This window comes from Electrona antarctica (assembly GCF_951216825.1).
Source record: "Electrona antarctica genome assembly, chromosome: 20".
Lineage (NCBI taxonomy): Eukaryota > Metazoa > Chordata > Actinopteri > Myctophiformes > Myctophidae > Electrona > Electrona antarctica.
The window spans coordinates 15,947,789-15,970,897 of NC_136801.1; the positions used below are offsets into that span (position 1 = coordinate 15,947,789).

Below are 23,109 nucleotides of genomic sequence, written 5' to 3' on the forward strand. Positions count from 1 at the left end.
GGGTGCCTATATATCACCATCGCCAAGTTGTGTTTGCTATGAAGCACTCTTCTTACATACAGTAGTTGTACAAGAAGAGCACTTCAACAGGTCTGCTATGTCTATTACCACATCTTGTAATAATGCCACAATTATTGGATGAAAAAAAACAGCGATCCTGAACGAGACCAAACCCAAGAGCCACCGTAAGAAGTGAGCAAGTACAGAGAATGTACACAACATCCTCAGTGTCAGTTTATATCTCAGGGTTGATCTCACGCTGAGGATTTAGCTGTGTAGACAATAAATATAGCTGTATAAAGCCATAGCAATAACTGGTTTGCTAGGGGTTGAGTTCTACTGCATACGTGTAGTCCCCCAAAAACTATCTCCATATCGTCTGTCGGGTGGAAAGTGAAGCCTCATATGTCCAAAACTTCTCAGGATTCAAATACAAAATAGCAGATCTACAAGCTCAAAACACATTGATTTACGCAGCGTTTCGAGCTTGCAGATGTGCAATTGGTTTTATGAATTTGTGTGTCGCCGTAGTATGATCAAGTAGGGCGTTAATTTACGGGGGGGGAAAAAACACAAAAACGTAGAATATGGAGATCGGTTTCTGCCCGACAACGACGATAATAATGCACAATTAACAACAATGATATGCACAATTAATGATATCTTATTCTGTGATCTGTGGCCAAACTGCAAGATTATGTCCCTCGTCAGCAGCACAGGAGGCAGACCAGTGTAACTGCAGTGCAGGACATCGTCACAAACACCATCTTCTTCACCCCTTTAAACAAAATTAAAATAAGAAAGGAAAACAGTAGTGTTGCTTTGTCAAATGTTCATCCAGCTGCCTAGGTGTGTGCATACACACATTCACATATGCAGACACACACACAACACGCTCGCTCACTCACTCACACACACACCCACCCACAAATGCGTTTCGAACCGAGACAGAGAAAGGAAGGTTGGGCGGGACAGACAAGACGCCATGGCGTTTTTACGTGAACATGAGCACAGTATGGTGAATATAAGGGAAGTTAACATTAAAAGTGAGGACTAAAAGACTGTCTGATAGCCTTAAATATATAGTAGATGAGTATGAGAACAGGAAACTTGACTGTAAGTCCAAGAATTATACCAGCAGAATTGACTTCCTTTTTTTTTACTCCTCAATTTTTTTTCTTCTTTTCCCTTATTTTTCTTGAGAAAGCTAAATGCGAAAATGTTCTTCTGACCCCGTTTGGCGTGACCTCAAGCCACGGACGCCGCACGCACCCCCACTTTTCCCTTTGTTTGAGGGACACTGCTGCGACAGGCCAGGACCATGTCCTCCTCCTCACCCTAAAATAAGCACACAGGGTCTCTAGTTTTAAAAGCTTTGCACGACATTAGCTCATTATAGTCTCACACCTGTAAACAACCTGGGCTCCTCCCACTGGAAGGAGTCAGTCCTCGCTGAAAGGAGAGCAGGGTGATGGGGAGACCAGTGGTGGATAGTCCAAAATTCATTATAGTCTGTCGGATGTCCAACTGTTACTGTTACTAAATGTAGTGAAAATAGCAATTTACAAGCTTGCAACGCGTCACATCGGTACGTGTTGAGCTGGTAGAGATACTACTTTTTCACTATTATTGATTGTTGTGATCATTTATCTAAACAATGCATTGCTATTAAAAAGAAAATGTACCGTGTAATTTGTACTTTTGAATACTTCATTCAAAAGCGCATGCCTTTTTACTATTTTTTGGATATTTCACTTTCTAATGTGATTTTAACTTATCTGGCTTTTGTGAACCCCAGACAGTTTTTTAAGTTGCTTGATTCAGTATTTCGATATTTGACACACCCACTTCCTATACAAACCCATTGTAACTTCAAACTCCAGTTGAACCATGTTAGAGGAATTGAAAACACATGTCCTTGGTTCTGGTGACTGATATTGTCCTAGTACGTGCGGAGAACGTGTTTTTCTTTGTCTTTTAGTCTTAGTCAACAAAATTAACACTGAACCAAGAACATGTGTTTTCAATTAGTCTAACATGGTTAAAATAGAGTTTGAAGTTACAAAGGGTTTGTATAGGAATAGTATATCATATATAGTATATATTATAATGTTTTGTTAAATGAATATCAAATATCTAAATACTGAATAAAGCAACCTCAAAACTGTCTGGGGTGAAACAAAAGCCTGAGTAGATGTTAAAATGACCCCAAACATGTTTGATAGTGAAATATCCCTTTAATACATAAGTATTATTGTTGTTATTATTTTAAGAAAGTGCTCAAATTTGACAGAGCAACTTTCACTTAGTAGTGGAGTAATATTTGACCAGGAGTATCTATACTACTTTGAGTCAAATACTGAGATTGAGTACTTTGTCCACCACTGGGGACGAAGAGGTGGGGCGGGGCATTCCTCTATCTTAAAAAAAAGGAGCTGAGGCATGGCGAGGATGGATGAAGAGGGGAGGTGGGGGAAGGGGGGGGGGGGGGGCTCAGCTGCAGCGTCTCACGTGCTCCAGCACGTACTCGGGGAAGTGCAGACTGCACACCTGCAGGCCGTCCAGTTTGCAAGGCATCCTGGGATACTCGTCCTCCTTCCACTTGTTGTCGTCGGAGTCGAAGGTGAGGATGGAGTCACTGTAGTGGCCGTTGTAGCACAGGCCGCCCAGCACCATGATCTGCTGGTCCAGCACCGCCACGCCGTGCCCGCTGCGCCCGATGGGCATGGACGCCAGGATGGTCCACTCGTCCGTCTCTGGGTCGTACACCTCCGTGGACGGGCAGCCCTGCGACTCGAAGGAGGCGCGCAGGACCACGCACACGCCGCCGAACACGTACAGCTTGCCGTTGTGCGAGATCATCTTGTGGAAGCAGCGGGCGTAGTTCATCTTGGACTTATTCTCCCAGCAGCTGGCGTGGTGCCCGGCGCCACCACCACCGCCCGACGAGGAGGAGGAGGAGGAGGGGAGGAGCGGGCTGCGGCCACCGCGCGTCCTGCTGAGCGGGTCCGGGGTGCTCCCCACGGAGCTTCCACCTCCTCCGCACACCCCTATGCCTCCTCCAGCTCCCCCACTGCCACCACCACCACCACCACCACCACCACCACCACCACCTCCTCCTCCTCCTCCTCCTCCTCCTCCTCCCCCCTCCCGCCCAGGATCGAACACGCACACCTGCTTGGAGGTGGAGGACGAGGTGATGCCGCCGGTGATGTACAGTTTACCGTTGAGCACCGTGCCCTCGTGGCCGTACTTGTTGACAGGGTACGGGTCCACGAACTCCCAGCGGTCCTCCGTGATGTCGTAGCGCTCCGTAGAGTAGAAGGTCTCGTCTCGCGTGCGCCCCGCCACCGCGTAGATGAACTTGCCGATGACGCCGACAGCGAACTCCGACCTGGAGACAAACAAAAACAGGATTTTTTTGTTTACGTATACTGGGAAAAGGGTGGCCTTTTATTGTAATTACATGATATTGGCGTGAATCCTATCCTTCCCTTCCTCAACAAATGGAGGTCGTATGAAGTCAATTTGAACCTTTGCTCTAAACGAAGCAATAGGTCTGGCATACAGACAGGGATGTGAGGCTCCCTCTAACCTGGGCACAGACATGTCGGCCATGCGCAGCCAGGAGTTCTGCCGCGGGTCGTAGCGGTAGACCTTGGAGGATGCGTGGAACTCCCCGTCCGGCCCAAGCTCCTCTCCACCCAGCAGGAAGGCAAAGTTGTTAACGATGGCCAGGCAGTCCGGCCGCAGTGGAACCTGAGGGCCCTCCAGCTCCCACCACACCTAGAACAGTACGACACAGGCACAGTGGTCCTGTTAGATTACATACAAAACACACACAATAAGCAGGATTTCGTTGCTGTCTGGCAGAAACCTCCGATCTCCATATTCTAACTTTTGGCGTTTATTTGTACATTAACGCCCTACTTGATAATACACACAAAAGCATTGTTTCGAGCATCGCCGTGTTTCGAGCTTGTCGATCTACTACCTTTGCTGTTCTTAACTAGAATTCTGAAAAGTGAGGTTTCCACCCTGCAGAGAGTATGAGTATAATTCCCAATTTCTCCGAGAACTCCCATGGAATAAAGCCAAAAATTATTAATTATGTTTAGGTATTATCGAAACCCATTTTCTTGCTGTTCTACATAGCCGAGCAACATCTTCCATAGAAGACATGCTTGACTGGAATCCACATGACTGAAATCAGTCGTGATGACAGAGCTTTAATCCATGAACTCCTATTTTTTACAAACACGCAGGCACCTTGGGTCGGTGCAGCAGCAGGATCTTGCTGTTGACCATGCTGTGTCCGATCATGCCTCGGAAGACGGCGGTCTGCTGGCGCACCGAGCGGATGTGGTTGGAGCGCGTGTCCACCAGGGGCTGCTGGTTGACGTCGTGGAAGTAGCTGAGCGCCTGGTCCACCTCCTGCCGCAGCTGTCTGGAGTAACGGTAGAACTCCGACGTCTTCACCTGCAAAAGCAACGTACAACCTGAGTGCCAAGTGTGTGCTGGTTGTGGTGGACACACAACCAACAATCCTGTTTTGATGCGTGTTGTGTGTTCACGCTAGACGGCGCTCTTCTCTAACATATGAGTCAACATTTAACCCTCGGTCATACAAGGAAACAGGAGACCACATGATCGCAAACTCAAGAACAGAGAAAACCTCTGTGTTTATCACTGGGTCAATCGTACTGTAGATAAATATTCTGTGACTACTTGAAATGTAAGGAACTGAATCCATTCAAATAGTAATCTCAGCAAGGCAGATGGCTTCTTGGTTAGAGTGGGTGACAATATTATCACATGGAAAGGTGAAATTACCTACCTAGGTTCTATCCTGGGGGCAAATCTTTCCGGTGATATTAAAATGGCCACCAACGTAATTAAAAAAGTCAACCAAAGAACAAGATTCCTATACACTGTCAACAAAAACACCTTGAAGACCCTAACAGGAGCCCTTGTACAAGGTTTCTTCGACTAGTATGCATGCACCTCTTGGTAGGTACAACGGACACCTCAAAAGGCCCTAAAAACAAGGCTCCAGACTTCCCAAAACAAACTGGTAAGGTTACTACTTGGCCACACTCCCCAAACCCACCTCACCCCTGCCCATTTTGACAGGCTAGAATGGCTTAAGGTTGATGACCGAGTACAGCATCTTGCAATGTGTCTGGTCCACGAACGAAAAAACGCTGGCAAGGGGCTATATTTATTTCCTCTGGCAGTATACGAGTTCACCACTTTGACACACAGACACCCCGTACGTCCTCTTATAAGCCCCTTTTTATAGGAATTATTCAAAGCATGTGCTCTGTCTGTTTGACAAAATATACTATCCAACAGCCAAAATCAGAAATCTGACCGATATTATAGTAGTAGTTATTGGCATTAAACAGCATCATGATTTTTCATTTTTTTTAAATCCCACGATTTTGCAACCCATTTTTTTCACCCAGTGTCAATTATCTAATGTAATCCTGGGCGCTACACTCCCTCTGCCAACCTGGGGAGAGCAACGGACTGACCTTATGCTTCCTTCTATGCACGAGGAGTTCTTTTCACCTGACACCTAACAGCAGCATGTTCCTCACCTTCTCAAAGATGTTGGCGGGGGTCATGAGACAGAAGCGCAGTGACTGGACGATGGTGTCTGTGTGTCTCCAGCGGCGGCGGTCGTGTCTCAGCCAGGTCTGCACGGCATCATACAGCTCGATCTCTGGAAACCGACTCAGAGCATCACTGTCCAGGTAGGCCTGGGTGGGAGAGACACACACACATTGATGGGTCTCCTCATCCACCAAACACTGCTTCTTAGTGCAACAGTTAACTTGAGCTGTGTGTTTTCATAGGTCAGCGAAGAGCACCATCTTATGTAAACCACTTCATGGAACACTAAAGATTAATACCCCAACATCCTATGGACAATTTAATAACCTGCTTTTAAATCTCCCTACCTCAATATGTAATTGTTTTTAACGTATGCACTTTCAGTTGCTTTATTTCACTTTTTCTGTGCGTTATATCTATATGCCTTACTCGTAGATTTGTTTTTGTGCTTTATATCTGTATGTCTTAATTGTTGATTTTGTGTATGTGATCTCGGCAGCATTGCAAATGAGGGTGAACCTCAATGCTCTTTGAGAATAAATAAAGGTTTCAATCAATTAATCAATCAAAAACACCAGAGTTTCAGTCCCACAGGAAACGGAACTAGACGCAATCGCAAAATCACATCCTGATCCGCTGCTCCCCGTTTATTTTTTTCACTGAAACAGATTTCCACTGTGTTTTTCAGCAAGGCATGCAGTTTTCAAACGGCTCAGGAACGCCAGGTCCAAATGGAATATTTTTCCCCCGACCGGGGGAGCGATAATTAAAATAAAAATTTATATTTTAATTTGAATAAAAACTAAACACGATAAGCACGCCGCATGTCTTGAAAAGGTACGAAAAAACAGGCAAGGGGAGAACAGGGGGTGAAATAAATTTGGCAGTTAATGAGTTAAAGACACGCTGAAAATGTAAGTTACTTTCAAAACTACCATTTCCATGTACCACACCTGCAATCTCTCCAGGCTGAGGTAGGACAGGAAGTCGGGCCGGCTCATGAGGGGGACAAAGTTGTGCAGGAGGAAGTGGTCGAGCTGCTCCTGGACACCCTCTACGCCCACGCTGAAGTCCTCCAGGAGCCGCATCACCTCGGCACAGTTCTCCAGGCAGATCTTGGCCAGCAGGAAGGAGCAGCAGAACTCCACCGCCTCCGTCAGCTGCACGTACATGGCTGCCTGCAGGGGGCGAGCGGCGCGTGATTATGAATCCCACCAATGTTCTAGGTTAGACCCGCCTTATGATTGGCTCCTGAGAAGGCATAGTTTTACTGAGGTTAGGGTTAAAGGGATTATTTCAGGAAGGGGGCGCCCGGATGGGGCAGCTAAAATTAATATTAGGTTGCTTGATATCAGTATTTAGATATTTGATAAACTGTTTGCGGTGCTCACATAAACCCGAGTAGACGATAAAATGACCAAAAGTTGAAAGTGAAATATCCCTTTAAGGTTAGGTTTAGGCATAGTTTTACTGAGGTTAGGGTTAGGCATAGTTGCAAAAACGGGAACTGTCAATGACAGCGACTACTGGCCAATCACAGCAAGGCTGGGACATTGAAATGTTGATAATAAAGTTGAAATGAAAATCTTGGGTAAGATTGTGTGGCTTGTGACGATCGGGTTCAATATTTAGTTCAGTGACCACAGGGCTAAAGAATTGCTCAGAAGTTCACATTCACTCTTCAATTGGAAATAAGATAGACTTCAACCTGCTTCTAGTGTCCTAAAAAGAAGCCACCTACTTCATGCAGATACGGGAAGTAAACCTGTATCTTATTTGTCTTGGGCAAAGGTGCCACAGCGGCTGGTTAAGCATATAGGATAGCTGGAGTCATGGATTTAACTGGCCCAGGGAGAGGAACCAGAAGGAGAGGCAACAATTACACAGGCATGCATACTGTAGGTGGAGAAACACGGGTTAAAAGAATACTTCACCCAAACAATTAATGGAGATTGATTAAACTGTGAGAGTTGTTTTCGAGTTTATATAATTCCTTTATATATAGTTTTTGCTTTGGTTTGCAGCGGGGACCACAGATATTAGATTGGCTTTTTGGGTGAAGTATTCCTTTTGAAGTAGAGACACACAGAAAGCCCAGAGGCATAGTAGAAGTGAGAGAGTAAAAGAGTGGAGTGACGGCCAGGGATTAGCCTCGTATGCAGGGATATTGGATGCCTCTTTTGTTGCCGTTTGCAGTGGAAAGGAGGTGCAGAAAGGAGGCGTAGGTTCTTGACAGTGACAAAAGCTTAGAATGCATTTAGCGCTTGAGAGCTCGTGGAGAATAACATTTTCTCAACCTGAAACCAAAAGAGCGCAGTGGCTTCAAAATTAGTTTTCAATACTGGCACAGCAACAGCAGTAGCTACTGTATGATCAGCACTTTCCTCAATGCATCCTATTTAGACATGCAAGCTAAAACAAGAGGGGATGCACAATCAGATTAGACACACCCATGGACCAACATGCGGAAACAACGGTCGGACAAGCGGTCGAACATGCGCTGCCCCCGTGCTTGCGGTTAGGTTAGTGTTTGAGGTAGGTTGTCGGTCTAATGACAGTCGGACCAATAGTATGTCTAAACTAAAGCCTGTACGCCGTACTGCCTTATGCGTGCTGTATTTCACATTGAAAACAGCAGATCTACAAAGTTGCGACACGTTGTGAGCTTGCAGATCAACTATTTCCAGTGTCACTGGAGCTGCCTGCCTTTCCAGGGGAGGAATCCAGGGAGTCCCCAGCAAAAGTAGTTAATGTAGCATCACAAATCATCTTCCCCACTTTATCCCTTATATGTTGGCTATTCAAAAATAGCAGATATTTTTTAACATCATTTTGGAAGTATTGAAAATTTGATTTTTTTTTCTTTTACATATATCTTCTCTTCTGGTGTCTCTGGTGTAACTGAGATCTCCTATACTTATAAGGAACCGTCAGAGGAGTCTATAAGGGCTCGTATTCGGAGAGGCCTTATAGCCTAAGGCTTAGGCTATAAGGCCTCTCCGAATACGAGCGGGGGAGGGAACGGAGCTGGTTACGTTTGAGTCTAAAGCCTGTCTCTAGATAATACTAATAATAAGCTTTATTTATATAGCACCTTTCATACAGGGTTGCAGCTCAAAGTGCTTCACAGGCAGGACATACATCAAGTGCTTTACAGTTAGGTCATAGGTTAACATATCGAACACAATACAAGACAAGACAGTGAATGTGCATAAAGTCAGACATCGAGATAAAAATAGGCATGAAAAGGTCAAGCATGTTTGCAAGATATTTGTTGAAAAATAATAACAAAATAGATACCTCCTTTCCTATGCTTTCTTATATTCTTAATGATGTACTAACTCTGCTCTAATGCTCTGTGTGCCATACTTTATAGGGTGACGTGATGTCATGGCCTGACGTCATGCTGTCGACTGTTTCCGTGACAACACCTGGCACAATACCTTTTAAGATGGGAGTCCGTGGCCAAATACATATCGATTTGGGGGTCCAACATGACATGAAAAAGTTTGAGAACCACTGACAGGAAGGTGCCCCACCATCCCATATTGAGCTGTACATTTGAGTTACCTGCAGAATCTCTTGGACGGTGGGCATGCTGAGCTCCAGAGAGCCGTAGTACATGAAGCGGAGCACGTGGCCGAAGCCGGCGGCCGTCAGCCCCTTCATGTGGATCTTGTCCTGGTCTCTCTCCCTCATGTCCGCCGTGAACATGACCCGGAAGTAGTCGCTCTGGGTGGCCAGGAGGGCCTTGTGGGCCTTAGGAGGAAAAAGAAGAAATGCTGTCAAGACTCAACTTCATCCAGCCACCAGAATGTTGGGAAGAGTCACCTCAATAATGTCTCATATTTGTCTGTGCAAGTGAGCCTCACACAGTGCATTAGGACATCGATCCTCGTACGAGAACCGAATGTTCAAAGCGGATCAATTGATACGAGAACTTAGGTTCATAACAGATCAAATGAGGACATTTTGTTGGTCCTCCTGACTAGAGCTACTTTAGAGCTAGAGTTTTGTATTCAGGTTAGAATTCAGGTTAGTTAGTTAATTTAGTTTGCATTTTCAAATCAAGCCATGCTTGAACACCTTAAGCTCTACACTCTATAGTTAAGACAAATAGCAAAAATGATATATACGAGCTCACATTGTTTTCGGCTATTATAGTAATACACACTGTGTGTGTGTGTGTGTGTGTGTGTGTGTGTGTGTGTGTGTGTGTGTGTGTGTGTGTGTGTGTGTGTGTGTGTGTGTGTGTGTGTGTGTGTGTGTGTGTGTGTGTGTGTGTGTACCTGGAAGTGGTGCTCCTCTATGAGCAGGGTGACATCCAGCAGCAGCCGCTCCTCGTACAGGGCCCGGAACCCTGACGACACACTCCCATCATGCACCTGTGACAGGTACACCTCCACATCCCCCCCCGACATAACACACCTGGGAGGAAGGCCACCGAAGCAGATGGAGTGAAGAGGGATGGCGAGAGAGAGAGGGAGCCAGAGTGAGCCATATATCACTGTACATAGCAAAATACCCAAAAGGTGTTCCCGTCTTGAAAGGTAAAAACCTCAAAAGCGGTTCCCTTCCATCCTAAATGGGTTAAAACATGCAATATGGAATGCATTATTTTATTCTTCTTCTTATTCCTGCAAACCACATACTAGTTACTAGTGTTATGTGTTATACAAACAAAAGGCCAACTGACCCTTAAAAAATGTGTCATCAAGATTACTATCATTTCAAACTGCCCTGCCCATCCAGCACTATAAAACAACTCATGTGGCAGTGCCAAATAACACAACATAAGGGCTGTTGAGTGCCGAGAGGAATAGCTTGCACTCGCAGGATAGCTACAGTTGCCAGTGTTGTCACAAAGGTCCATTTATTTCCCCTTATCTGGCTTGAAGGTGTTAATTAGTTAAATCAGCTTGTTTCGGCTTTAACTTGTGATGAGAAACTGCAAGCCCTTGACTCTCTGTAAGCACAAGTTTAGAGACAGTGCTGTTTAAAGGTACGAAAATGTGGCTGGATTGGGACTACAGAGATGACTTCAGCACAAACAAGGAGAGTCTCTCTCAGAAGAAAAACGGTGTGCTGGAGTGGGCTGTGACTATGAGGTCCGGAAGGGCACTCAATAGGACATTCAGTTTTAACAACTCAGCACTTCAGCTACTGCAAGCAGATCAAGCTAGTCATCTCGGAGAGTCGAATGCACACCGTATGCATCACAATTCACACATACGCTGTATGATGTAATTGGCCTTTTCTGCTCATTGCTTACATAAACATATTGTTGTTGTCGGGCAGAAAAAAAACACTTACTTATCCATATTTAAACTTTGTGTTTTTACGTAAATTAACGCCATACTTGATCATATTACAGCGTCACATAAAGTAGCAGATCCACAAGTTCTTTCGCACCGCGTTTTGAGCTTGTCGATCTGCTACTTTTGGACTTTTTAGTTTTGGACATATGAGGTTTTCCACACTGGACATGTGGACATGCACGTTTCCTGATATAAATAAAAACATCTCCATCCCACACACCATCATAACCGATGTGACCATCTGAACACAATAACCCCACCCCACCCACATGTTCAAAATAATTAGCAGCATGCCTTGCCTAATGCCCACACACATGCGTGAATGAGTGCAAGCATACACGCAGAAACCCAACACAAACATCCTTACTTAATTTCAACTAATTCTCTCCACACCTACACATACTGTGACATACATGCACTGACAACACACATGTTCAAATGTGCACCAATTCTACCTTTAACCCGATTTCAAATCATTTTCTTGCACATAATAAATGAAAACGCATGCACCACACCACAGAAAGGAACAAAAAGACAAAATGTACACAGAGGCGTGCACAGTTATCCACAATCGCGCACGTACAGTACAGCACGCGCACAATGCACACTCACCTCTGATTGGCCACGGGCATGTCAGAGGGGGTTGTCCGAGCCAATCAGAGGACAGTGCCCCTTGTGTCCAGGAGATTCTAACAAAATCCCTTTTCTGAGGGGTCAATCACCTAGACGACGTAGCCAAAACAATGCTCACGTTAAAGTGTGACCACACACGCTAGTCTAAACAGCAAGGCATTGTATGATTATATTAATCATTCATTTATTGATGATCATTTTTCATTTCAGCATTGTTGGACAGGTAAGTGAAGGGAGACAGGAAACACAGCGAGGTGTTTTGAATCTGGGACGTTGCAATCACGTGGCCAGTGTTGGCCGCAAGCAACTTGCTACTGTATAATGCTATATATCTGAATCTAAGTTACAATACCAAACCTTGACATGCCATTCATCCAACAGAAAAGTCTTATCTGATTGTATTAAACAATATTAAACTCACCAATATTGAACCTGTATGGAAAGCTTGGGTTATCCTTTTTGTCTCGGTCAGTTCGAGTTTGGAAGCAAGTTTGGAAATTACTCAACATCCTGCTACCTCCTGCATAGCCATACAGTATGCGCAATTTTGAAACAGATAGTTTAAAGTTGATGAATGGGCTGTTTGGTATTGCAACTTAGATGCAGATACCAAATACCAAACGACTCGCCCCTTTACCAACTCGCCCCAAAAGGGGCATGGTATTCCTAAAGTAACCTAACCTAACCTTATTCCTAACCTTAACCTCAATAAAACTATGCCTAAACCTAACCCTATACCTAAACTTAACCCCAGTAAATCCTTGCCTAACCCTAACTTATTTCTAACCTTATTCTCAGTAAAACAAAATGAAGAATACAAGAACCGTCGGACCGAGCGGTCGGCGGAAAAATCGAGGGGCGAGATGGTTTAGGGGCGACCGTACCCGATACCGAATGCATTATAGCATCTAATTTGCTTGCGGCTACCAACTCATTGAACAGGCAGGGAACCTGATAGAATCATTGTAGATGGAACATGGTAGATTTTTTCCTCCTAAATTGCGTGGGCATACAGTATTGGCTGTGGTTTCAAACCCAAGGTGTATCAAAAAGGTTCAAATTCAAATTATGATTGTATAATAATAATTGGTTTAAAAAAAAACCATTTGAGTCAATTCCAATTTCCCATAAACACATGACAGGGAATACAGCTAAAACATAATTAACCTTCTAAGTCTGGAGCCTTCAACAGGGGGTCTGGGACCCCTAGGGGGTCCTCAGCGTTACTACAGTGACAGTTCCTATCACACTCATCTTTGTGTGATAGGAACCTTTTTTTACATTATCCACTAGAACCCTAACTCTGTTCCGAGATGAACATTAGCCAAAAATAGCAGATCTACAAGCTCACAAAGCCTTGCCTTTCGACAGAGGTTTGTTGAGAGAGAAAAAAGAAGAAACCCAAGTACAGAGCCTAAGTATTGAGGGTTTAAGCTGTCAAAAGTCTGAAATAAATAGAAAACATCGATTTACACAACACTGATTATAGTCTATGAAGACAAGACATCTATGAAACCTATGCAAAAGTTGATTGTGCAACAAATTGTTGGGGGTCCCTGCTCCATCTCTCTATCAGCTAAGGGGGTACTTGGACTGAAAAACGTTGAAGATCCCTGCTGCAAGTACAAAGTTGCAATACAGTAGTGTGAGGCTGACAATGAGTGACAGGGACTCATACCGTGACAGGTGAGATGGGGACAAGTGACAGCGGGGTTGTCCACTCTGTGATGTGGAAGGACGGTCCTACCTTTTGGAGCCTGGGCCAACAATCACAGGCTTCTCTAGCAGGGCGCTAAGGGGCCGCGCACATTTCCTATGTTTGTGTTTCCCTAGTTCTGTTAAGTTAAGAGAGACATACAGCGTCACAGCGAACATAAACTTGACAGGAAAAAAGGGCGAATGAGGAGAGGACAAGAAGGAGAAACAACAAACGTGCACCCTACTATTGTTGGCAGTGCTCCCACAATCAGAATTATTGTAGCCATGTTAATGTTTAAATGAAACTGAGGTTTAAAAACACTGACGCGGCAAATAAGTGGGGGCTTAGTTATTTCCTAGTGAACAGGTCAAATAAACGGCATCTCACAATGTGAGGTACATTTTCATTCAGTGAACAACGGTTTTTGTTTTCCACAGAACAAAAATAATAATCACAGCTCTCTCTCAGCTCAAATGAATGGTTTTGCATTACTAACTGGTCTCTATAATATAAAATAGCTGCTCTCTATAATATAAAATATGTGTGATTATTGACTCACGCGAGCAATTCAGATGCATTGATTTCTATTCATTGTATTGGTGGAGGTTCCCACCAAAGCAACCTACCTATACTAAAAGCAGCTAAAGCTGCTAAATGCCTATTATAATCCGTAGTACTACGGTGCCGCAGGCCGACAAGGACAGATCTCCAAGCCAACAACGCATCCGACACGCGTTGGAGATCTGTTCTTGTCGGCCGGCGACACCGCCTTGCGACAGAGTACCGGTGTAATAAATTAAAGCTAACAATTCGCTCGTCTCTGTCTCACCTCGGCGATGCGAATGCAGCGAATCCCCACCACAACCCCTCTTGGACCAGACGGATCTGGAGCCGTCAGACATCGAGTTGCTGCCTGGTTCGAGTCCCGGGATCAAGGGAACGGGAGGCAGGAGAGCGTCGACATGTTGTCCGCGAGACGTTCGCCAGCTCCCCACCTCGAAGCCCGTGAAATCGGCCGTAGTTTTTAAATGGATAACAAACCACAGCCGTCTATACACTGTGCGGTCGCCATCTTCTGCACCGGCGTCATTTCCCTTTCGGGCGGAACTGAACTGGAAGGGCGTTGCGCCGCAGTCAGTGAGTGAACCCACCTGTCACTCAAAAGCAGTAGGCTACTTCAGTTATACCTTAATAATAATAATAATAATAATAATAATAGCAACTTTATTTATTCGTATAGCACCTTTCATGGCATGAAATGCAGCTCAAAGTGCTTTACAGAGCAATAAAGAAAAAAAGAAAAGCTTTAATACACACACCTGTCACTCAGTGTCACTCAACAAAACTACTTCAGTTATAAACACTATTAACAACAATAATTCAGTCTTGAACTACAGATTGAAGACGCTGTTGTTCCTTAAACGTTGTTTTCAAATATGATGCTTTGTATGGTACCGCCCAGTTAATATTTTTAAAAGATGCAGTCCTCATGATGATTATTAAGGCTAGGCCATTTTCAATCTGATGGCGGACCCAAGAACAACAATACTTCAGTTATAAACAATAAACATACACACCCATCTGCACTAAACAACAATACTTCAGTTCAGTTATAAACTATAAACATACACATGTCACTCATCAACAATACTTCAGTTATAAACATATACACCCGTCAACAACAATAATCAGTTATAAGGCCTGCTGGCCTGGGCCGCGGCTGAGCGGCCCCTCCTTCATTGTCTCCACCAGGCCGAAGGCATGGGGAGTGTGTGTGTGTGTGTGTGTGTGTGTGTGTGTGTGTGTGTGTGTGTGTGTGTGTGTGTGTGTGTGTGTGTGTGTGTGTGTGTGTGTCCGTCCGTCCGTCCGTCCGTCCGTCCGTCCGTCCGTCTGTTACCAGCTAATCTCCGGCACCGTTAACCCGGTCGATGCCAAATTTTGCACACACACTCCCTGGATGCCCAGCGCGATGCCAACGATGAACCTCTGCCCCAAATTATCAAGAATGGCCTGTTATAGCGCCACCTGGAGGCCGAATTTTGTAAAACACATTTTCTGATATTACGCAAATCGTTACACAGTATCTCTATAGTCCTGTGTTCAAGACCGATCTGTCCGATATTTCATATTCCATCCTAATTGGCTAACATTGGCTTTCAAAGTTTGCAGGATTTGCCCGTTTTGAACAAAAAGCCTCAGGAATATATCCAACCCTTTTCACATTGGCCTGTTTTAGCGCCACCAACAGGTGGATTTTTGCAAAACACATTCTTGGAACAAAATGCCTCAAATCATCCAATTGCCATCCAAAGCGTAAGAAGAAATGGCACCCTTTTCACATTGGCCTATTATAGCACCACCAGGAGGCCACAACCTGACCTGCCCTGGTGGAGACCTGTGCCCCGAGGGGCACTTCATCTATTTGGTGTTTTGTTGATAGGCCCACGACACCTCCAAAGGGCTCAACGGCAACACCTGGTGTCCCAGGTGTGCCCCCCTCTGCTTTTACCCCTCAATGTTAATTTTGCAGCCCAGTTGAGGTCCTTTCTCTTGATCCATAGCTGCTTCTGCAGCGAAGCCACAATTATGGATAAATAGTTAAATACACAACTTGGTGCATGGCAGGCTATATTTGGTGGTAGAAATGTCAGCAATTGCGCAGGAAACCAGGTTCAAATCCGGAGCAGAAGAGGAAAGTTACATAGTGCAGTTTAACAGTCATCAACACAATAAACCTTGACAATTTGTCGCTTAATACCACTATACTTTAGACTAAAGTTCTAGTTGTAAGGCCTCATTGAGGTATGGGGATGATAATAATAATAATTATTATTGTTATTATAATTATTATAATATAGAAAGGCAGTTAGAAATGTTAAATATCTGCATGTCATTGCTGTATGTCCACTCCTCCAACAGTTGCTTCTTCACTGAGATCGCTCAGACTTTCAGTTTCTTTGGGAGTTGTTGATGTTGTTGATGTCTCTTGCCTTTTTACTGTTGATGAACAGATACAAAAGGAAAAAAGGTTATAGAAACAGTTTACTTCTTCAAAAAGACATTAGACTTATGTTTATATGTTCGATCAATAAGAATTATACCCAAATCTCTAACAACCATATATTCAAAATAGTCATCGTTTCCTGATTGAGTTAAATACTCAGGTGGAAGAATAGACACGTTCATTATTGAACATTTTGTTTGTGTCAGACAGGTTTGGCTACATACCGTAGTAGTAGGCCTACTTACATTTAAAGCCCAAGACTGCAAGAGTGGCATAGGCGAGCAGCAGGAAGTGAGCCATCACAACAATTATTAAGACATATTGAAACGTATCGTCTCGGCCATCTGAAAAAGCAAGTCCAGGTAAAGTTAGATCTTTCATTTCCAAAATGACGTGTGGCACACACATTTATGTCCATCTGCTATTGAAGCTTTGAACACAGACTATGGATTATTATCCAAATCAAAGTCAAATATGTTTGTTTGATAATTTATGTGCTGCATTTTGAAGAATGCTGATCATTGAACGCCTGGTAACAATTTTCTGCACTGCAGAAATGTAATTTAGTGCATAAAAGTATGCATTCAATTAATAGCAATAGCAATAGAGTTTGGCTATGTTTTTCAGATTCAGTCATAATGATACTGCTACCCGGCTAATCCCCCCCCCACCCCTTCTTTTCTTTAACAACTCGGTGATTACCTCCATTGTTGGTGGTGGTGACGTTGGTCAAGGTCACATACGTCTCTTCGGCAGTGCTGAGCTCACATATATATGTGCCCTGGTGCTCTGACGTTAAGCCGCGCAGCTGCAGGTGGCCAAACGTCAGAAAGCCCAGAGAAACGTAAGCCTTCCACCTCTCCTCGACACTCACCGGTGACAGTGTCTGTCTGGACACGTTCACCGTTAGGATGAGCTCGTCGAGGTTCAAGGTGGTCCTCCTGAACCTCCAGGTGAGGTTGAAGTTGTGGAGGGCAGAGTCGGGAACGCTGCAGGGGATCACCACACTAGAATCTGCTGGGTATGTCTGAATGGGACCTGAAAAAAGTGCACTTTCATTTTTCACATGACACTAACAAAACATAACACAAGACTACTAAAATTCACACAAAATCAATTCATAAAAAGAAGTCTTCCGTTGTTGACTGCTCTGACACCAATATATCCCAGCCCAGCAGTCTGCCATCAGGGTGTCTTACTGGTTAATTTAAAAATCACACCCGTGTGAACTGAGTGGTGCAAGGTCTTATCTAGCCTGATCAGCTGTGGTCTGACGTAATGTCAGTGACCATAGTAACCATGCTCACCTGTGCACGGACACGTACACAGGTACACAAACATAGATACAGACAAAGCTGTATCTATGTATATTGTGTCAGTGTTACAACACACAGGAAATTCATATTTATATCTCTACTATTTACCTTGGTTTTTCAAAACGGCTGTTCTCGTGCTTGTGTCACTTGTAATCGCACAAATGTACGTAACATTTGTATTGTTCCCCACAATCCTCTGAGAACCAGTGATGTCATAGAATCCGTCTTGGGTTTTAAAGGTTTTTGTTGAGTTCTGGAGGGCTTGGATATCAGAGGGGGGATTGGTTGACCACATGAGCTTAGGAGCTGGATATATTCCCCTGGAACTGCAGGAGATTGTGTCACCTGTCATCTGTATATCAATGTTCTGAACCGGACCTGCAAAGCAAGCACAATACAGTAGTTAAAATGTACTAACTGAAGGCTAACATACAAATAAGGCTTCAACAGCACTAAAGCCCTTTTGCTGAGTAGTAGTGTAGTGGTCTAATCATTAGACTTTCAGCAAAGAGATTCCACGATCAAGTCCCAGTCCTCCTATAGTTCACTGCTGGAGTGTTTCAACTTTACTAACTCAAAGCGAACAAACTAAAGAACACTTAAGAGACATGAGTCAGTTTCGAAACCTGTAGCAATGAAAATGAAATGATAAGCTCACTTATTATTATGAGAGAGATGATTCCAGATTCGTCGGTGCGAGGGGCTGTCATGGTGATGCAGAAGTATTTTCCCTGGTCACGTGGAGTGACGTTCCTCAGCAGCAGTGTGGCGTTGCCCTGCAGGACCTGGTCGGCGTACAGGTCCGTTCTGCCTTTGAACAGATCCGATGGAGAGTTGTGTCCGTTGACAAAATGTGTGTCGCCATAGCGGGTGCAGCTCACCACCGCCTTCTTCTTGTACCACATAACTCTCGCTCCTTTGCCGTCAGACTGGAACTGGCAAGGCAGCACGCACTCTTCTGACTGTGTACATGTTACAATGAATTCTGAGAAAAACACACACACACACACACACACACACACACACACACACACACACACACACACACACACACACACACACACACACACACACACACAGCACCACTCAGTTCAGACGGGTCTGATTTTCTATAGGCGATTTGTGTTCAATATTTGAGGCTCATCTGGCATGTGGGAAGAAAAAACACACTGAAAGCTCCAAAGCTTAAAAGGCTCTTCACCAGACCTGATGAAGAGCCGTGAGGCACTGAGGCACTTCAGTGTGCGGACCCTATCTTTTTTCTTCTATCTTTGGCCTCGGCCTGGCACCTGTGTTTACTGTAGTTAGTGGATGCGTGTGCTCTATTGTATTTTCCTCTGGCATGTGGGCAAAAATAGCTAGTAGCCTAAGTAGGCTACTGTGAGTAGTAGGCTATTTTGTTTTGGAGCTTTAATATGGTCTTTATCGCCATCTCTCATGCTACATAGGCCATATTTAGTATGCCAAATTACTTTATACTAGTATGACCGAAGTAAAAGCCTACTGCTTAGTAGATAATAGTAGGCTGAAAATAGCATACTTTAGTAGGCTACGTTAGTAGTTCCGGACGCAACCAGGCTGTAGAGTACACCATGGCATGTCACCATGATATCCGACCACTCACCTTTCCCTTCGGTGAGCACGAGAACCGACAGGAGTGTCCAGAGCGTGATGCTACCTGCTGATGCCATGATGGAAATGGAAAAATCCACTGCTATTCTGCTGTGGGACAAGATGCTTAGTTCAATTTAGACGCTTATGGGTGTATGGTAAATATTTGCTTGCTACATTCTGTGGTAGGCTATGTATCCAATGAATGGCATTTATTTATGGGGGAGGGACATGAAAGCTGAGAAGTAGCAGAAACACACCTCCTCCTCTAGGCTATGCAGGTACATGCAACAGGTGCATGCTGCTCCTCAGCTGTCGCTCCAGGTAGCACAATGCAGTGGTGGAAAAGTACTCCAAGATGGCATACGATGAAGTTTAAAATGTGTCTAGTCCTACCCCTCATTGCTCATTGTTAATCTTCAATCAAATACCATTCAGAAATACAATTTAAGATTTAAAATCTTGTAATGACAATACTATGAAGACAAGAAACAAACAGAAACAAAAACAAAACAAAACAAAACATACAAAAACGAGATGCCAGGCAACCTGGCCTGGCGATCTGCACACCCTTACCACACTTTTCTAATTAGTAATGTATCAGTTTAGCTGTCTCTATAGTAGCTCTGGTCCATAGCCTTCTACTGCTTCTACGATTCTGCCCTGCAGTATAAGGGCAGAATCGTAGAAGCAGTAGAAGGCTATGGACCAGAGCTATCTCTATAGTAGCTGAGCACAGGCCCTGATATCACCCTATAAACCTGTAAAACCGGTGAGGCACATGCATTTACTAGACAGCAGTTGGCCTACTGTTTAATGAAATCAAATGCAGACATACATTATTTTCAAGAAAGTAGCCATAGAATGTAATGCCATAGTTTTGTAAAACTATAAGAAGTCAGTGTGGGGAATTACAGAAATACATCTTCGGAAACCATGAAAAACATTATTGAAATAGTAATAGGCCTATGTTTAATTTCATGCTATAAAACCTTACTGTTTTGGTGGCTTCTCACCTTTCTCAATCCCAATGTTTTTATTCATGCAACTCTAACGTCCAAACAGTGATTAGGCTCTAAGTCCACAAGGGGTCAGTGTTGACACACGTTTGACTGCAGACCTGCGCCAGAACAATGCTGCTATTCAGGACAGGACTGTTCTTTCTTCTGCTGATTAACAGTTGTTGGCTTGTTTCCAACATTCAAGCTGCATCTCTTCTGGAATCCTCTGGCTCTCAGTGATTTCTACCATCAACTCATGAGTTTCAAATGTAGTCCTACACCTGCCATGTTGGGGACCAACAGGTGTTAGGCTACAAACAAATTAATTAGTTCTACGTCAATCAGACTGTTACACAAATTGAAACACCTGTGTTGGTCCCCAATACATTTGAAACTCATTGAACAGGATACAAAAACTATGCTTTAACTAACACATCATAAAATGTGCTTTACATTAGGATGGTTTATTATACTTTGTACAAAATGTCCACATATTATTTATTATTCACGATGTTGGCCAAAACTGCCGTTGTTCATTGTTCAGACTGCCAAGAAAGGAGGTATTAATAGTAATCCCGTTAGAACAGAAACAAAGATGTTATGGTAGTGGTAGTGGAAATTGTCTCTGAGAGACAATGTGCACATCTATACACATATAACTCCATTAATGGAGTGTGAGAGACACACAATATATATAAAAAACTATAACTATCTATACAAACAGGATGCCAGATCAACAAATGACAAGATGTTGGTTTTCATCAAGTATAAATCACCCAACGTGATTGCTCTGTCTGTCTGTGGCCAGCCAAACAACTTTCCATTGTCTAATCACTCCGCGGAGCCCTCCCTCAACCAGGACAGATCACGGTTCTGATTGGTTCTGATTGGTCTGCTCGTGTCTGTCTTGGCCTTGTAGGCTGACAATTTGAGCCCAGAGTGCGTTTTCTGTGTTTCTCTATTAGATTAATGTCAGGAATGCTGCCACTCATAGACGCTATGGCCTCTTCATGCTACTGCACACATTGCTGACTGTGCTGCCCCCAAACTAATGCAATATACAGTTAATTCAACTGTACGCTAACAGCGTTACAAGTGAACATGGGATTATACTGTGTCCACCTTGAAAAACCTCAGAGCCTGAGGTTTTTCAGTACTGGCCTGAGTACATCAGTACTTTCCCTCCCACTAGACAAAAAATAGCAGATCGACAAGCTCAAAACGCACCGCTTTGTGCCGCGTTTCGAACTTGTAGATCTTATATTTTGTATGCGTTTGTGTGACACTGTAGTATTATCAAGTGGGGCATTAATTTACAAAAAAGGGGGGGAGGGGAGAAAACATAACACTGTAAATGTGGACCCAAATGGAACCACATATCAAATTAATACAGAAAATCACAGACAGTATACTGTAAAACACAGTCCTTATGTGTTTGCGGTGCCAAATGCTGACGGGTGTCCATTGATTCATGCTGTGTAGATGTATGCCGTCATGCTCTCATACTGCGCTTTGGAATAACGGCAAAGCCTACTCGGCGATACACTTTGATGGCATTGTGAGAGAGCTGTGGATCAAAGTGCCTCTTATCTGCAGTGCCTCTCTGTCTCCACTCTGTGCCGGGATGCACCCTGACCCCAGACTTCACAGGGGCCACAGTCTCCCTGACTCACACAGGCTGTGATGAATCACTGTACCCACATCGTTCGCGCCGCGCCCCATCTCTTTCTCTCTCTCTCTTTCTCTCACTCTCATCCACATCAGACAAGAGGAGCCTTGTCTCCACCACACCCCGGCACCCAACGTGGAGACCCCAGCTGTGGCATCCATGTCACAGCGTTCGTTCTCTCCCCGACCAGTGTCTTTTTCTGTCAGACGTGGAAGAGATGAGCTTGCAGCCAGATGAACGAGCTTCTGTCGGTGACATTTAATTTGGATACTACTGTAGATGGAATGAATTTATTGGTCATGCTGATATTTATTTAGGCTGATATGGTTGGCTTTGGTTGAACTTCAAAAAGTGGAATCAGGAAAGATCCATTTTAGTGCCTGCCGGGAAAGCTTCTGCCCTTTGCTCATCTCTTTCCTCCTTTTCCGATTTATCTCTCACGAGACTCGAGGAACATTTAATTCTGTCCAAAATAATGATGTTATTCACTTAGGCCAGAAGTGTCCAGTGTTAAGTCGTCAAGACTTAACTCCATCATGAGACTGAACATCACAAGCACAGACTTGTTGTGACATTACACATTAGAGAGTGTCTGTACATATTCCCTAGTCAGACTTCAAAGGAACAGAATAAAAGACGTGTGAATCATGTTGATGGAGATCCTTCAGTTAAGTGCTGCTAAACCTAATCTTCATCATCTAATGTTGTAGTAACTTCTACAGAATCTACAGAAGGGTAAAAACATGGCAGGGTGACCCAATAGAACACTGTGATGTAAGAAAGGCAGCTGCAATGAAATTAATAATAGTTTAGGTGTGCCATTGCTGTGCAAGCATTGACAATATTCAGTACAGTACTGTCAATGCTTGACAATTATAGGCCTACTGAGCGTAGAAAAGGGACAGTAGTTTGACGGATAATAGCTCCTCTGTAATAGATAATGGTTGTACTCATGCAGGCCAACTGCCAATATCACCCCCCCCCAAGTTATTGTAACTCAACCCTTGCACTGCCCAGAGACACTTGGACGCTGTCTTGCTGAATTAATGAGATAAATAAATGGTAGAACATCGGTTACAGTTTATTCTATTAGGGGTCAGGGATAGGGTCAATGTGATAATTTAATTCAGGTGGACGATGCCATGTCAGATCTTTGCTGATTTCAACATCCAATAAATTTGTCAGATGACATCCATCTGATGGCAATAGATTCAGGCCACTTTAGAACTGCAGGAACGA

The 23,109-nt window shown here is 44.0% G+C and overlaps 2 protein-coding genes across 7 annotated transcripts; both read right to left on the reverse strand.

Annotated features, from left to right (window-relative positions):
- Window positions 1–635: 635 nt before the first annotated feature.
- Window positions 636–14,349, reverse strand: klhl15 (kelch-like family member 15). 3 transcript variants are annotated; one of them, XM_079489425.1, is made up of 9 exons: window positions 14,099–14,349; window positions 11,550–11,659; window positions 9,909–10,047; window positions 9,190–9,378; window positions 6,573–6,797; window positions 5,604–5,765; window positions 4,270–4,479; window positions 3,596–3,786; window positions 636–3,394 (listed from the first exon to the last, which is right to left on the reverse strand). In XM_079489425.1, the coding sequence occupies exons 2-9, from the start codon at window positions 11,567–11,569 to the stop codon at window positions 2,494–2,496; spliced, it is 2,037 nt and encodes a 678-aa protein (XP_079345551.1). In that variant the 5' UTR covers window positions 11,570–11,659; window positions 14,099–14,349; the 3' UTR covers window positions 636–2,493. The 3 variants fall into 3 exon arrangements, with proteins under 3 accessions (XP_079345551.1, XP_079345553.1, XP_079345552.1); XM_079489427.1 differs by lacking the exon at window positions 11,550–11,659 and adding an exon at window positions 13,318–13,405; XM_079489426.1 differs by lacking the exon at window positions 11,550–11,659.
- Window positions 14,350–14,555: 206 nt separating this feature from the next.
- On the reverse strand, window positions 14,556–20,322 carry LOC306912723 (V-set domain-containing T-cell activation inhibitor 1-like). Of its 4 annotated transcripts, XM_079489161.1 has the most exons (8): window positions 20,217–20,322; window positions 19,461–19,617; window positions 19,214–19,311; window positions 18,248–18,574; window positions 17,698–17,967; window positions 16,976–17,311; window positions 16,519–16,617; window positions 14,556–16,266 (listed from the first exon to the last, which is right to left on the reverse strand). In XM_079489161.1, exons 3-8 carry the CDS (start codon window positions 19,278–19,280, stop codon window positions 16,160–16,162), a joined length of 1,206 nt encoding a protein of 401 aa, XP_079345287.1. In that variant the 5' UTR covers window positions 19,281–19,311; window positions 19,461–19,617; window positions 20,217–20,322; the 3' UTR covers window positions 14,556–16,159. The 4 variants fall into 4 exon arrangements, with proteins under 4 accessions (XP_079345287.1, XP_079345288.1, XP_079345286.1 ...); XM_079489162.1 differs by lacking the exon at window positions 19,461–19,617 and having other exon boundaries at window positions 20,217–20,300; XM_079489160.1 differs by lacking the exon at window positions 20,217–20,322 and having other exon boundaries at window positions 19,461–19,773.
- Window positions 20,323–23,109: the final 2,787 nt, after the last annotated feature.